The following is an 11,671-nucleotide window of genomic DNA, read 5'->3' on the forward strand; positions in this document are numbered from 1 at the left end:
AGGCACAGAAACCCATTCAAACAATCTGAACCTCTAGAGGGAAAAATATTATTTGGATACTAGACCTTCTTACAAAGCCAAGGGAAGCCAAACAGGCCTCAGGACAAGAACAGGATGGCTAGGGACTGGCTGTCTGCTGTCTAGGCCTACAGGGTTCAGCCTCTGTCCCTCTCTGGGCATCTACTACATTCACTCTCTCCATGGACCAACGTCCCTGATTCTCAATGCCCAGGCTAGCTCTGGTTGTCTAGTTCAGAGCACCTTGCCCTGGCCAACCATAAGAGCATCCTTGAATACCATTCAAACTCCTGGGAAGATAGCTGATTGGTTCAGCTTCATTTTCCTTGTCCAGTTAGCCACAGCAGAGAGAGAGAGAGAGAGAGAGAGAGAGAGAGAGAGAGAGAGAGAGAGAGAGAGAGAGTCGTGCACGTGCACACACAGGGAGGGACTTGTAGACTTAGCATGGCTGTCCATGCCTATGAATGGCTGGAAGGGCAGGTCTCAGAGATGTGGTAATGGTTGAAAAGAACTTCCAGTAATATCTTTAATGTCATCTTGCTTAAGGCTTCTCTGGACAGAAGACACACAGAGCATGGGGTTGAGAGGTGACCTGGCCTTGCCAGAACTAAAAAACCAAACAAATTGCTCACCAGCCCTGTCTATTAGCTCATATGTACAACAAAGTTAAAATGTCCTTTTCTCCTTTGGCCTTAGAAGTATGATAAGGATACATAATGTAGTCACTGGGTCAACCATGTGGTATCTTAAAGAAAGGCAAGAAGTGTTATTGTGAAAGAGGCAACAATATCTTTCCTGATGAAGCTTTTCTTTCTTACAGTTTGTCAAGAGTGTTTCGAGATTTTCAAGAACTCCTCATGGATGCACCAGAGAGCCAGCACCTTGGCCATGTTTGGAAAGAACTTCAAACCTTTTCCCAACTCATGGACACCCTCCGGACTCACCCGGAGAGAGTTGCAGGTACGCTGGTCTTGCATGTTCTCAACCATCACTTGCCTCACCCATCAGAGAGATCGAAGACACAGGAAAGGGCAGGAAGATTTGGTGGGAAAAGGTACTAGAGGAGGCAGGAAGGAATGGATCTAGAGGTGCTCACCTTGGGGAGGACTCCTCTTTCTATCAGCTTAGAAGTTAGGAAATTGAGGAGAGCAGGAAAGTTCTCATTCCAGGTAAGTCTAGAGACAGAAAGGAAAATGCCAAGAGAGGTTGTACTCTGGGAAGTATGAGGCTAGATTAGATCTGGAAGCAGGAGGAAAGAGAAAAGGAAAGGTGTGGAACTGTTTCCATAGAGAGAGAGCATGCTAGCCAAAAATATGTGGAAGCAATGCCAAGTAAGGGGCCAGGGAGGTCAGAGTGCATGTGTTTATTGTGGCATAATATATACGATCATTCCATTTCTTCCAGGGATATTCAGCATCCCAGACCCTGAGGCAGAGCAGGTGCATAGGTGGGTGATACAGGGCTGGGGTGTGTGTGGTTAGGGAGGTGCTGGAGAAAGTCCAGAAGGCAAGGGGTTGAGGGTAGTGACTGGAAGACATTCATCGGATCCAAGTTGCATAAGGATGGATGGGATGCCAGAAGTGCTGAAATGGCCTGGAGGAAATGGGGGGACAAGGGAATAGAGGTCTCCTGAAGTTCCATGATCCTGTTTAAGGACTGGGGAATGGAGCAGGATGGAATGCTTGGTCCTTGTGGTCAAAGAGTGAGCTATGTGGATTCAGGAGTTCCACGGCAGGCAGGAGCAATGAGAATGAGCCACGGTGGCCACGGTGGCTGAAGTAGAGCAGAGGCAAAGGTTTAGGTGATAGGGAGGTTGAGAAAGAGAGGCCAGGCTGTTGGGCCACTGAATTTGTGTGGGCAGATAGCAGAGCTGGGCATCAGGGTAGGAGAGCCACTTGGGCGCAGGAACAGTGAGGGCTGAACATGCCAGAGGCCTGGGCACCAGCCAGAACCCTCTTCCCCCTCCCACCTGTCACTAGGAGGACAAATGAGCATCAGGAAGGGAGCAAGCCCTGCCAGAAACCTAGTCTTTACAGTCCTGCAGGTGGAGATAAGGCTGCCAGTGCGGGAAGACTGCTAAGGGATGTGGCTCAGAGGCTGGGAAGGAAGAGGTTTGGAGATACTGGATCATCCTATGTTCCTGGGATAGGGTGATGGTGACTCTTGGGATGAACTTAGAGGATGACAGAATGAGCAAGGGATCTACCCAAGGGGATAGGTGGGGCTGGAGAGAACAGCTCCTGCTCAGGGTTCAAACAAGACAAGTGGGAGAATGGTACACATCAGCCCTCCAGGGCTCCTCACCCAATGAGCTCCACAAACGGGTCAGAGTGGGTGCTCACCCTGAGGGCTCTCATGACTGAGAGAACAGTGACCACATCTTGGGGAGGGTGGCAGAAGGAAGCTGGGGGCTTCCAGAGCTCAGAACAGTTGGGAGTGGAAAGTTCTCTTAGGAGGATTCCCACCTGGCCACCTTCTCCTTTCTCTGCCTATTGGAGCAAGGAAGGCCAGGGGCATGTTCAGGTGGCTTGTTAAGATGACTTCATTACATTTTATTTTTTTCAAAAATAGCACCACATGTTCTTCACGTAGTAATTTTCTACAAACCAGATTACAAACACTACCTTCTTTGCTGCTCTGGATAGAAGAATTTACTTAGCTCAAGCTAGTAAGGCATGAGCAAAATCAACATTTTAATAGTAAGGGAAAAAAAGAGGCAGCAACCAGAAAACACCTATTTCCAGGATTAAAGAAGCAGATGAGAACATGGGCTGTCCAAGCCCTGGAGTGACTGTCTACCCCATTCATCCAGTGGGATCTGGAAGGAGGCAGGCATGTCATTTTGGTGTCTGATTGTCAGGTGGAGTCCCGCTCGGAGGAAATGTGAAGGGAGTCATTTCAAACCACAATTTCTCTGTGGTCTTTATAGTGTGTGTACGAGAACCAGTCACTACTTCCTAACCCCAACACAGGACTACTTTTGAGTTGGCCTACAGGTGGTTCCTTCTGCAGGCCTCCAGGCTGTGGGGGAAATTCTCTAAACGAGAGCAGTGTCAGAGGTCTGAAGAGACAGGGTCAGCAAGGCTGCCCAAAGGAATTTGGGGGCTGAGAACAAAGATTTTGCAGAACCCCTGACCTTGATGGCCATGAGAGGGAACCAGGGACCATCCCCAAAGTTTCTGAAGAAATTCTAGGCCATGGACTGGGGTCCACCATCAGCATGGCAGACTATTTTAGGGTCCATTCCAGGGTCACTTGGGGGACCTTGCTTACTGTGAACATTGAATCTTCAACCCAGAGCCTGTTGGAGGCTTTAAGAGTGAGGTGGGCGGCTGCCATTGGTATGTGCTTAGTTCCCAGTCACCTGGGAAAGTATGCCGATGGCTGACCCAGGTGGCCTTTCCTTTTCCTAGCAAACCTGTAGTGCAGCATTCTCAGCAGGGGAGGATTAATGGTGAAACACCAGACACGAAGCCCCCTCCCGGCTCACCCCCAAGCAAGCTCTGTGGTCTCTCAATCATCTTCAGACACCTTCCCATCAGCCCTACGCATTCTCCTTGCTTCTCTCCCACCCCAGGGTTCAGCTCCCCTCAGCTCCCTGGGCCTCGGCATCCCCCTCCCCCAGCCCTTTCCCAGGGAAGAGAACAAGAAAAACCACATTTTAAGCAAAATTTATTTTTCTTTCCTCGGGCCCCCAGTTCACATTTCTCCCTCAGGAGCCTGGGAGAGCTTCTGTCTGGTATCAGCCACCTCTTACATTTTGGGCCCCATGCTCTCCCTACAGGGTGGCCCCCACCCCTCTGCAGGTGTGTAGGAACCAGCACACTCCTGCCCCTTCTCCCTGGGGCCACAGCAGCCCAGTCACCTGGGGCAAGTGGTGGGGTGGGTGGTGGGGTGGATGGCTACCCTCTCCAAGCAAGATATTTGTATGTAAGGTCAGGCGAGTGAGTTAAAGAATAACGAATTGATAAACAGTCAGATGGGGCCCGACTCTCAGGTCACGACAACAGGTATTTATTGGATGCCTCCTGTCACTCCACAGGCATTTATCGAGGCCCTAATTCCATGTCAAGCTCTCATGCTGGGTGTCAGAGAGAGGTGACATCAAGGGCTTATATCTCTGTGCCCAGCACTGCTAGCAGGGTCTATAGTCCTCTACCCTCCAGAGACTCTCTGTGTGTGTGTGTGTGTGTGTGTGTGTGTGTTGGGGGTGTCACCGAGGCCAGTCTATAACATAATGCTGTAGATGAAAAAGTGATTGGGAGAAAGAAGAACTGAAGTGGGGTTCACAGGAAGGAAGAAAGGAAGTGAAGTTTGGAAGATAACATGACTTACATTATCAGGGAAAGGGAAAGGCAAGGATAAAATAGAGCAGCACCTTTCAGACCCCTCCTGTTCCTAGGTTCCCCCTTGTATTCCAGTTCCCCTGAAGCCTTTGGGCTTTCCCTCTGGGGAAAGTGGGGAGATTGGGCTCCCTGGTGGCACAACTTCTGGGAAGCTGCTGTGGAGGGGAATCTCAGGGCCAGGTGCCCCCGACCTAGTTGCCTGAGGAGGCCCGTGGGATTGACCAATCCTCTTTTAAGAGGAAATTAGCGGCAACCTCAATCTGGATGAGCCCTGCAGGGAAAGGCATGTCCTGAAAATAGAAGGGAAGGCCGTCAAGCACTCAGTGGGGTCGGCCTCTACGTCACCTGGTGAGGAGAGAATGTGGGGGAGAAAGGATAAGGTGCTGTGGTGTTTGGACCAGGAAGGAGCAGGGGCATTTGATAATCATAGTTAGTTAAAGAAGAACTAAGAGATAAGTCGTCAACCAGGCTCTGGTGGGGTTGGGGGGGGGGAGATGGGGGGGCTGGGAAGTAGAGGCATTTTAACGTAACACGGACACTTTCCCTTGATGTTGAAATGATTTCATAAATATCTGGGCCTATAGCCTTCTTTGCTGGCCAGGGCCTCATGAACTGTGGCAGTGGCCCGCCTGAGGCTGAGTGTCGCCCCTGGAAGCAGGCAGTGGAGGTGGGTATTGGGTGTGAATCCCCTGGGAGGTGTTAGAATAATAGCAACAAGTTCAGGACAAGCATTTATCAAGGGCTCGCTGTTTTCAGGCCTGGGAGTTAACCACTTAGCTGTCCTTACCTTGAGTCACCCCCACAATAACCCTGTGAGGCATGGGAAGTACAGGCACAAGGGTTCAATCACTTGCTGCAGGGTCGTCATAACTGTTAGGAGTCCTTTATGCCTCCTGATAAAAAAAATTTCTGCTTCTAGTTTGTTTTGACTGAAAGCAGAGAGAATGTGACTGGGGTGGATCCGGGCATGAAATGACAAGTCCAGGCTATCGGCCATCTCCTCTTTACCACTTGTAGCTTTTCTTGCCTCGAACTTCTCTCCTTGGCCATGGCAACCCCTAAGCTGGGAGCCTTAGCTGAGATGGCAGAAATGCCAGGAAGGGTCCTCTACCCCGTGGCAACACAGTGTGGACACAGCACGGATGTCCTCTGACCCTAGAGCAGGTGTTTTCAACCTTAACACTAATGACAATTGGACAGATGGTTCCTCAGTTTACAGCAAGGAGGGAGGTTACCCTGTCCACTATGGAATGTTACTAGCATCCCTGGCCTCTACCCAGTAGCACCTCCCCTGACAGAAATGGCTTCAGACATTGCCAAATATTCCCAGGGGTGACAAAATTGCCCCACTTTAGCTCCTCACCCCTATCCGGTTGAGAGTCACTGTTCCAGACCAACTTCACCAGGCATCTGATGACCCCTCCCTTTGCCCTGACTAACTTTTTCCACCTTCTGTGCCTTCTCACTAAGTTTTGCCTGGCTGCATCAGCAGTAACTGCTGTGACTGTGTTGATGGCAGCCTGCTGGCAGGAGCCCAAATCTCCACGCTCCCAGCGAACCCAAGAACAGAGCCTTCTGCTGAGAGCCAATTAGAAATGTTTCCAATCAGTTCTACGTGTTTTTCCTTTTTTGATTCCTTCCCCATTCGTCATCCTGTTCTTTCATTCATATGCAGGAAGAGGAATACGAATTCGGGATATCCTAAAAGATGAAGAAACACTGCCGCTATTTCTCATGAAAAACATTGGCCTGTCTGACTCAGTTGTCTACCTTCTGGTCAACGCCCAAGTTCGTCCTGAGCAGGTAGGGAGATGTCACTGGTCCCTGGAGGGGAAAGGTGAGCCCTGAGCCTGAGAAAAACCAGGGAGACCTTGCATTATTTTTCCTTCTTGCTTTCACATTTGAAATTCATGATTTGTTTCAAATATTCAGAAAAATACCTGGGGGTCACTTGAGATAATGAGCCTTCCCATCATAGGATTCTGAAGCAGCCCAAATCCTGGAAACACTTCAAAGAGCCCAGATTTTTATAACTGGAAAGAACCTTTAGTAGTTCAGACTCCTCTTATAGTTGAAAAAACTGGGGTTTATTCATGTAGTCATCAAATATTTAGGGACAGTTTAGGTACCAGACTCCAGTGTGAACAGTACAGGCAAGCCCCTGACTCTGGGAGCTTACATTCCAGTGGGAACGACAAGTAATAATCAAATAAGCATTGCCAGGTCAAGATAGATGCTGTGAGGAAACCACAGTGGGGTTGGGAGGGAGGGAGGGGCTAGGAGGCATGGGATGGGGGCCGACTGAAATGAGATGGTCAGGGAAGACCTTTCTGCCCCGGTGGTATCTGAGCAGACCTGCCTGAACAGAAGGCAGCCATGGAACTAACTGGAAGGGGAGAGTTCGCCATGGGAAACAGGCCAGGCATGCAGTGTCTGATGTGCTGGGTTGACCTGCTGGGGTCACAGACTTCTGATTTCCTGCACATTTTCTTCTCAATGCTGGGCAATCCACATTGCACATTCTGACCTCAGCCCCACAGACTAGATTTCATGCATCTTCATAATCTGAACACATTCAGAGTGTGTTTGCCACTGCCATGGGGCTTTCTCATCTGTGAGAGCCTGGGCTGCACAGGCTCCTGGCTGGCATCCTGAGTGTGGGGTTCCCGGCGTGATGAACACAGTGAGAATGTAAGATAAGCAGTGAGTGGCCCATAGTGCAGATGCCCCTCCCGCCTCTCCTGGCCAGGTCTGCACCTCCACCAGACTCCAGGGAAGACAGACATAAACAGAGAATTGCAGGGCCGGTGTCCGTCCTGAGATAAAGGTCTGAGCCCAGAGGAGGGAGGGGGGCCCCCACCTGCCTGGGCAGGGCTGGCTCTGTGGAAAGGGGTTTTCAAGCTGGTTCCCTGCACAGCAGTGAAGAAGCCCATATCTGCTTCTCTGGCTTCTCAGCCCCTGAGGTTTCCCATGAAACTACCTGAGGGGAACAGAGGGTCAGCCCTGAGGCTCTCCGTCAGGCCCTTGGAGTGCAGTGCCCCCAATACCCAGGCCTTGGCCCTTGAAGTCAAGCCTGGCCACCCTGCTCCACTCTCCCCCTGCCCCTGCCACCGAGGGGGTGGTGACTGCTGCATCAATGGCTCATTCTCCCCTTTGCTTTCTCTTAGCTCATAAAACTCAGGTCCTGGAAATGCCTGTGATGACTTCCAGTCGGTAATAAAAGGGAGATGGAGATAAGGGCAGGAATTTAGGGGAAATTTCTCTCTAGTTCTTCACTGGCATGACATTTGGATCTCCAGTTGCTATGCTGCTAGCATCAGAACTGAGCCTCTCACGTGGGGAGAAGGGGCCAGGGTCACTGGGTTGGGCTGTGATTTAGGCTGCCTTCTCTGATTAGCCAGTCTTTCCCTGATCAGCACACATCAGGGCTTAAGAGGGAGCCCAATGCTCCTGCTGCCTGCAGAAGCCAGTCCTGCTGTCCCAGCTGTCTCTGGGCCCCCCATGCCCTCCCTGCTTCTCAGACTGGTTGTGGGCTACACCTGCCTCCTGATCTCTAGCTCAGTCTCCATCCAGCTGTGCGAGTCCCTCCCAGCCCCGTGCACCAGAGCTTTCTCCCACGAGCAGTGTTCTCTCTCTGTGCTGTCCAATATAGTAGCCACTCACTGCATGGCACTTGAGGTGGGGCTAGTGCAGCTGAGGAACTGAATTTTAAATGTGATTTGATGTTGATTACTTTAAACTCATTATTATTATTTTCTTAATGTTTATTTATTTTGGGGAGAGAGAGAGAGAGGGATAGAGCCTAAGCAGGGTTTGGGGCAGAGAGAGGGAGACACAAGCCTGAGCTGTCAGCACAGAGCCTGACATGGGGTTCGAACTCATGAACTGTAAGATCATGACCAGAGCCGAAAAGTCAGAGGCTTAACTGACTGAGCCACCCAGGTGCCCTGTGATTACTTTAAATTCGAATAGCCACGTGTGGCTTACAGCTCTCTGATTGTTCATGCTCAGCAAACATGGGATTTTGTTCTTCACCATCAGGACTGTGTGCCCCTCCTGGTCCTCTCTGCCTGGCATCCGAGCACATCTCCCTCCATCTAGGAAATTGTTAGACGATGAGAGTGGAATAGTTGTCTGGTTTGTCCCCCCCCCCCCCCCCCCCCGCGCTCCCACACCCGGCTCTGTAACCTCCTGGACAGCTCAAGCGTTGCCTCCCCAATGAAATCTTTCATAAACCCTCCTTTCTTTGCCTTCCCCCTCCCTCTTCCTTACTCACCAAAGAGCAAAGAGGTAGTGATGAAGCACAAGCTATGGGGGCACAGTTAATTATGTGACCTCAGGCAAGTTAAATAACCACTCTGTGCCTCTGGGTCCTTGTTGTAAAAAGTGCCTACCATATCTGATTGTTATGGGGAGTGGTCAAAAAATTAATATATGTAAAGCACTTAGAACAGTGCCTGGCACACAGTAAACACTCAGTAAATCCTGGCTATTCTTAACCCTTCCTCTTCTTGCTCTGGTTTCACTGCATTCAGTTTAGCACTTTAAATGCCGTTCTTTAAATGCCTGCATTTCCAGCTAACTGGTAAACTCCTTGGAGAGAATTCACCTCTGTATCCCCAGTGACAATTTTAGTCCCTGTAGAAAGGGATTTAGTGAAAGGGCATTCAGGGGATGAGTCACTGAATGAAAGAATGAGCTGGAACCTCTGTGGTATCGCAGCTTTCCCATTAGCCTGCTGTGTAATTTTCTCAAGTCACCTAACCCCTCCTCCATCACTTTTCTCCCCTGGAATATTAGAGGTTTGGACAAAGTGAGCTCATTGATTCCCTCCACCTCAGAAAGTTTTAGACACTGGGATTAGGGTTGGGGGTGGGATTTTGCCTGGGGAAAAGAAGCAGAGTGGGCAAAACAGAAAGGCTCTGTTGGGACCTACACCCAGTTACAGTCCCCTGAGACTGATGGAGTCCACCCCAACCCAGCATCAGCCGTGACCTGTGCCTCGTGCCTCGTTTATCGGGGGCGGGGGCAGGGCGGAGGGGTGAGCCTGCCCTGGCCTCCTTCCCTGAGAACTGTGTAATCTGAAGCCTTAGGGAGACTATAGAAGCCAGAGAAGCTCAGGAAACAGTTTCCAACACCTAGGTGTGGGGGTCCAAGACTCCAGGAGGCTAGTTACTATACTGGGTGGCCAAGGGTCCCTGGGCAGTGTTGAGCTCTCCCTGGTCTCGGAGGCCATCATAGGGACTATGATCCAGAGTCCAAGAGTCACTGTCCATGAGCTACACAGGAACTGTAGCCAGCAATTAGGGTCACCAGGTCAAACGCAGGATATCCAGGTTAGGTTGAATTTCAGATAAACAAATAAATTTTTAGCATAAGTATGTCCCATTTGGACTCTTCGGGACATACTTGTACTAAAAAGTGCTCATTGTTTATCTGAAATCTAAATTTAACTGGGCATCCAGTTTTTTTGTTTCTGTTTTTGTTTTTGTTTTGCTAAATGTATCAAGAAAGGAGAAAGGGGGTTGGTCACTTGCCATCACTCCAAATATATCCTAGTCACTCCTGCTCCTCAGCTTCAGGGAAGTTGGTACCTTAGCATCATGTTAAGAACAGATCTCTCACGTTTTAAGTGGCTCTTTGATAAAATGAGGCTTGGGAGCATATTAGTTTCCTGTGGCGACTGTAACAAACCACCACAAACTTAGTGGCTTAAAACAACACAAATTTATTATGTTCTTGTTCTAGAGGTCAGAAGTCTGAAAGTCAAAGTGTTGGCACAGCTTCCTTTCTTACTAAGTGGATCTAGAGAGAAATCCATCTCCAGTTTCCAGAGACTGTCCACATTCCTTAGCTGGTGGCCTCCTTTCATCTTTAAGGCCAACAGTAGCTTGTCAAGTCTTTCTCATATCACATTATTTTGACATTATTTCTTCTACTTCCCTCTCCCACTAGGTTTAAAACAAAAACAAAACAAAACAAAACACCCCTGTGATTCCACTGGGTCCACCCAGATAATCCAAAATAATCTCCTGGTCTTAAAGTGAGCTAATTAGCAACCTTAATTTCACCTGCAAGTCTAGTGCCCCTTGCCCTACAACATAACGTATTTACTGTGGGTTAAGGTTAATGTTCTGTGGGTTAGGACATGGATACCTTTTATGAAGCTGGCATTCTCCTATGGGGAGGTTTCCAATTTTGCTTCTCTCCCCTGCAGTTTGCTCACGGAGTCCCGGACCTGATGCTGAAGGACATTGCGTGCAGTGAGGCTCTCCTGGAGCGCTTCCTGATCTTTAGCCAGCGCCGTGGGGCACAGACAGTGCGTGATGCCATGTGCTCCCTCTCCCAGGGCACCCTGCAGTGGGTGGAAGACACTCTGTATGCCAATGTGGACTTCTTCAAGCTCTTCCGTGTGGTAAGGGAGGTGTTTAGCTGCTTACCTCTTGGAAGGTAATTCCTGGGTAGAGTGGGGCCTGGTCACAAGTCATCGGGGACTCATGGATTGACAGTCAGAAGGGCATGAGCCTGGTGTTCAAGACAATTCTTGAGGAAGCTCCAGCCTCCAAAGACTGATAATATACCCAGAGCAGTTGCCCAGGCACCCACGAGTCACTGTTAGGTTCACCATGAGTTATGTGGTGTGGCAGGTCTGAGTCTACTCCAAATGTGGGATAAATCGTCTCTACCACCTCCAGCAGTGGTGGAAAGGAGAAGGCCTGATTTGACTCCCTGCCCTACCATTTCATAAGATAGTTGACCTTTACTGGCCCCATTGGTCATGTATAAAACAAATATAATACTTTATAGAATGTTAGGAAAGGATACATGAAAAATATGTGTAAAGCACTTAATACATTTCAATAAATGAGAGCTTCACACTCTGGGTCTGCTCTTGACCACAAAGGTTGCCTTGTCTGTGTAGAAAAGAGTAACAGAAAACTTCATAGTCTCAAAAATTCGGAAAGCCCTCATCTAGCTCAATATTCCAGAACTGCATCCCAGGCACACTTCTTGGGACTTGATAATGCCTCCTCTTTTGCTAGGAGGATGAGCGGGAATTATAAAAAGGAGGTGAAGAACAGCAGTTCTCACACTTTAGAGTATATGAAAATCATCAGGGCAACTGGTGAAAGATGCAAGTTCCAAATTACCATTCCCAGGAACTGATTCAGGAGCTCTGGGCTGGGCCCAGAGTCTGCCCTGTAGCCTTAGGGGATTCCAGTGAAGGTCATTGTAGGCCATGCTTTAAGAAACACTCAAAATTAGAATTCTTCAGAGAAGATGAAATAGTATATATATATATATAT

General features: G+C 49.3%; 1 protein-coding gene across 1 annotated transcript in view; it reads left to right on the top strand.

Annotated features, from left to right (window-relative positions):
* The window catches only part of ABCA4 (ATP binding cassette subfamily A member 4), a 130,669-nt gene that overhangs the window by 10,826 nt on the left and 108,172 nt on the right, over nt 1-11,671 (top strand). The window contains exons 4-6 of the mRNA XM_029947198.1: nt 839-978; nt 6,040-6,167; nt 10,582-10,779. Coding sequence (XP_029803058.1) covers nt 839-978; nt 6,040-6,167; nt 10,582-10,779 — 466 coding nt within the window. The remainder of the gene's footprint in view (nt 1-838; nt 979-6,039; nt 6,168-10,581; nt 10,780-11,671) is intronic.

Source organism: Suricata suricatta, chromosome 8 (genome assembly GCF_006229205.1).
Source record: "Suricata suricatta isolate VVHF042 chromosome 8, meerkat_22Aug2017_6uvM2_HiC, whole genome shotgun sequence".
In the NCBI taxonomy this organism is placed as follows: domain Eukaryota; kingdom Metazoa; phylum Chordata; class Mammalia; order Carnivora; family Herpestidae; genus Suricata; species Suricata suricatta.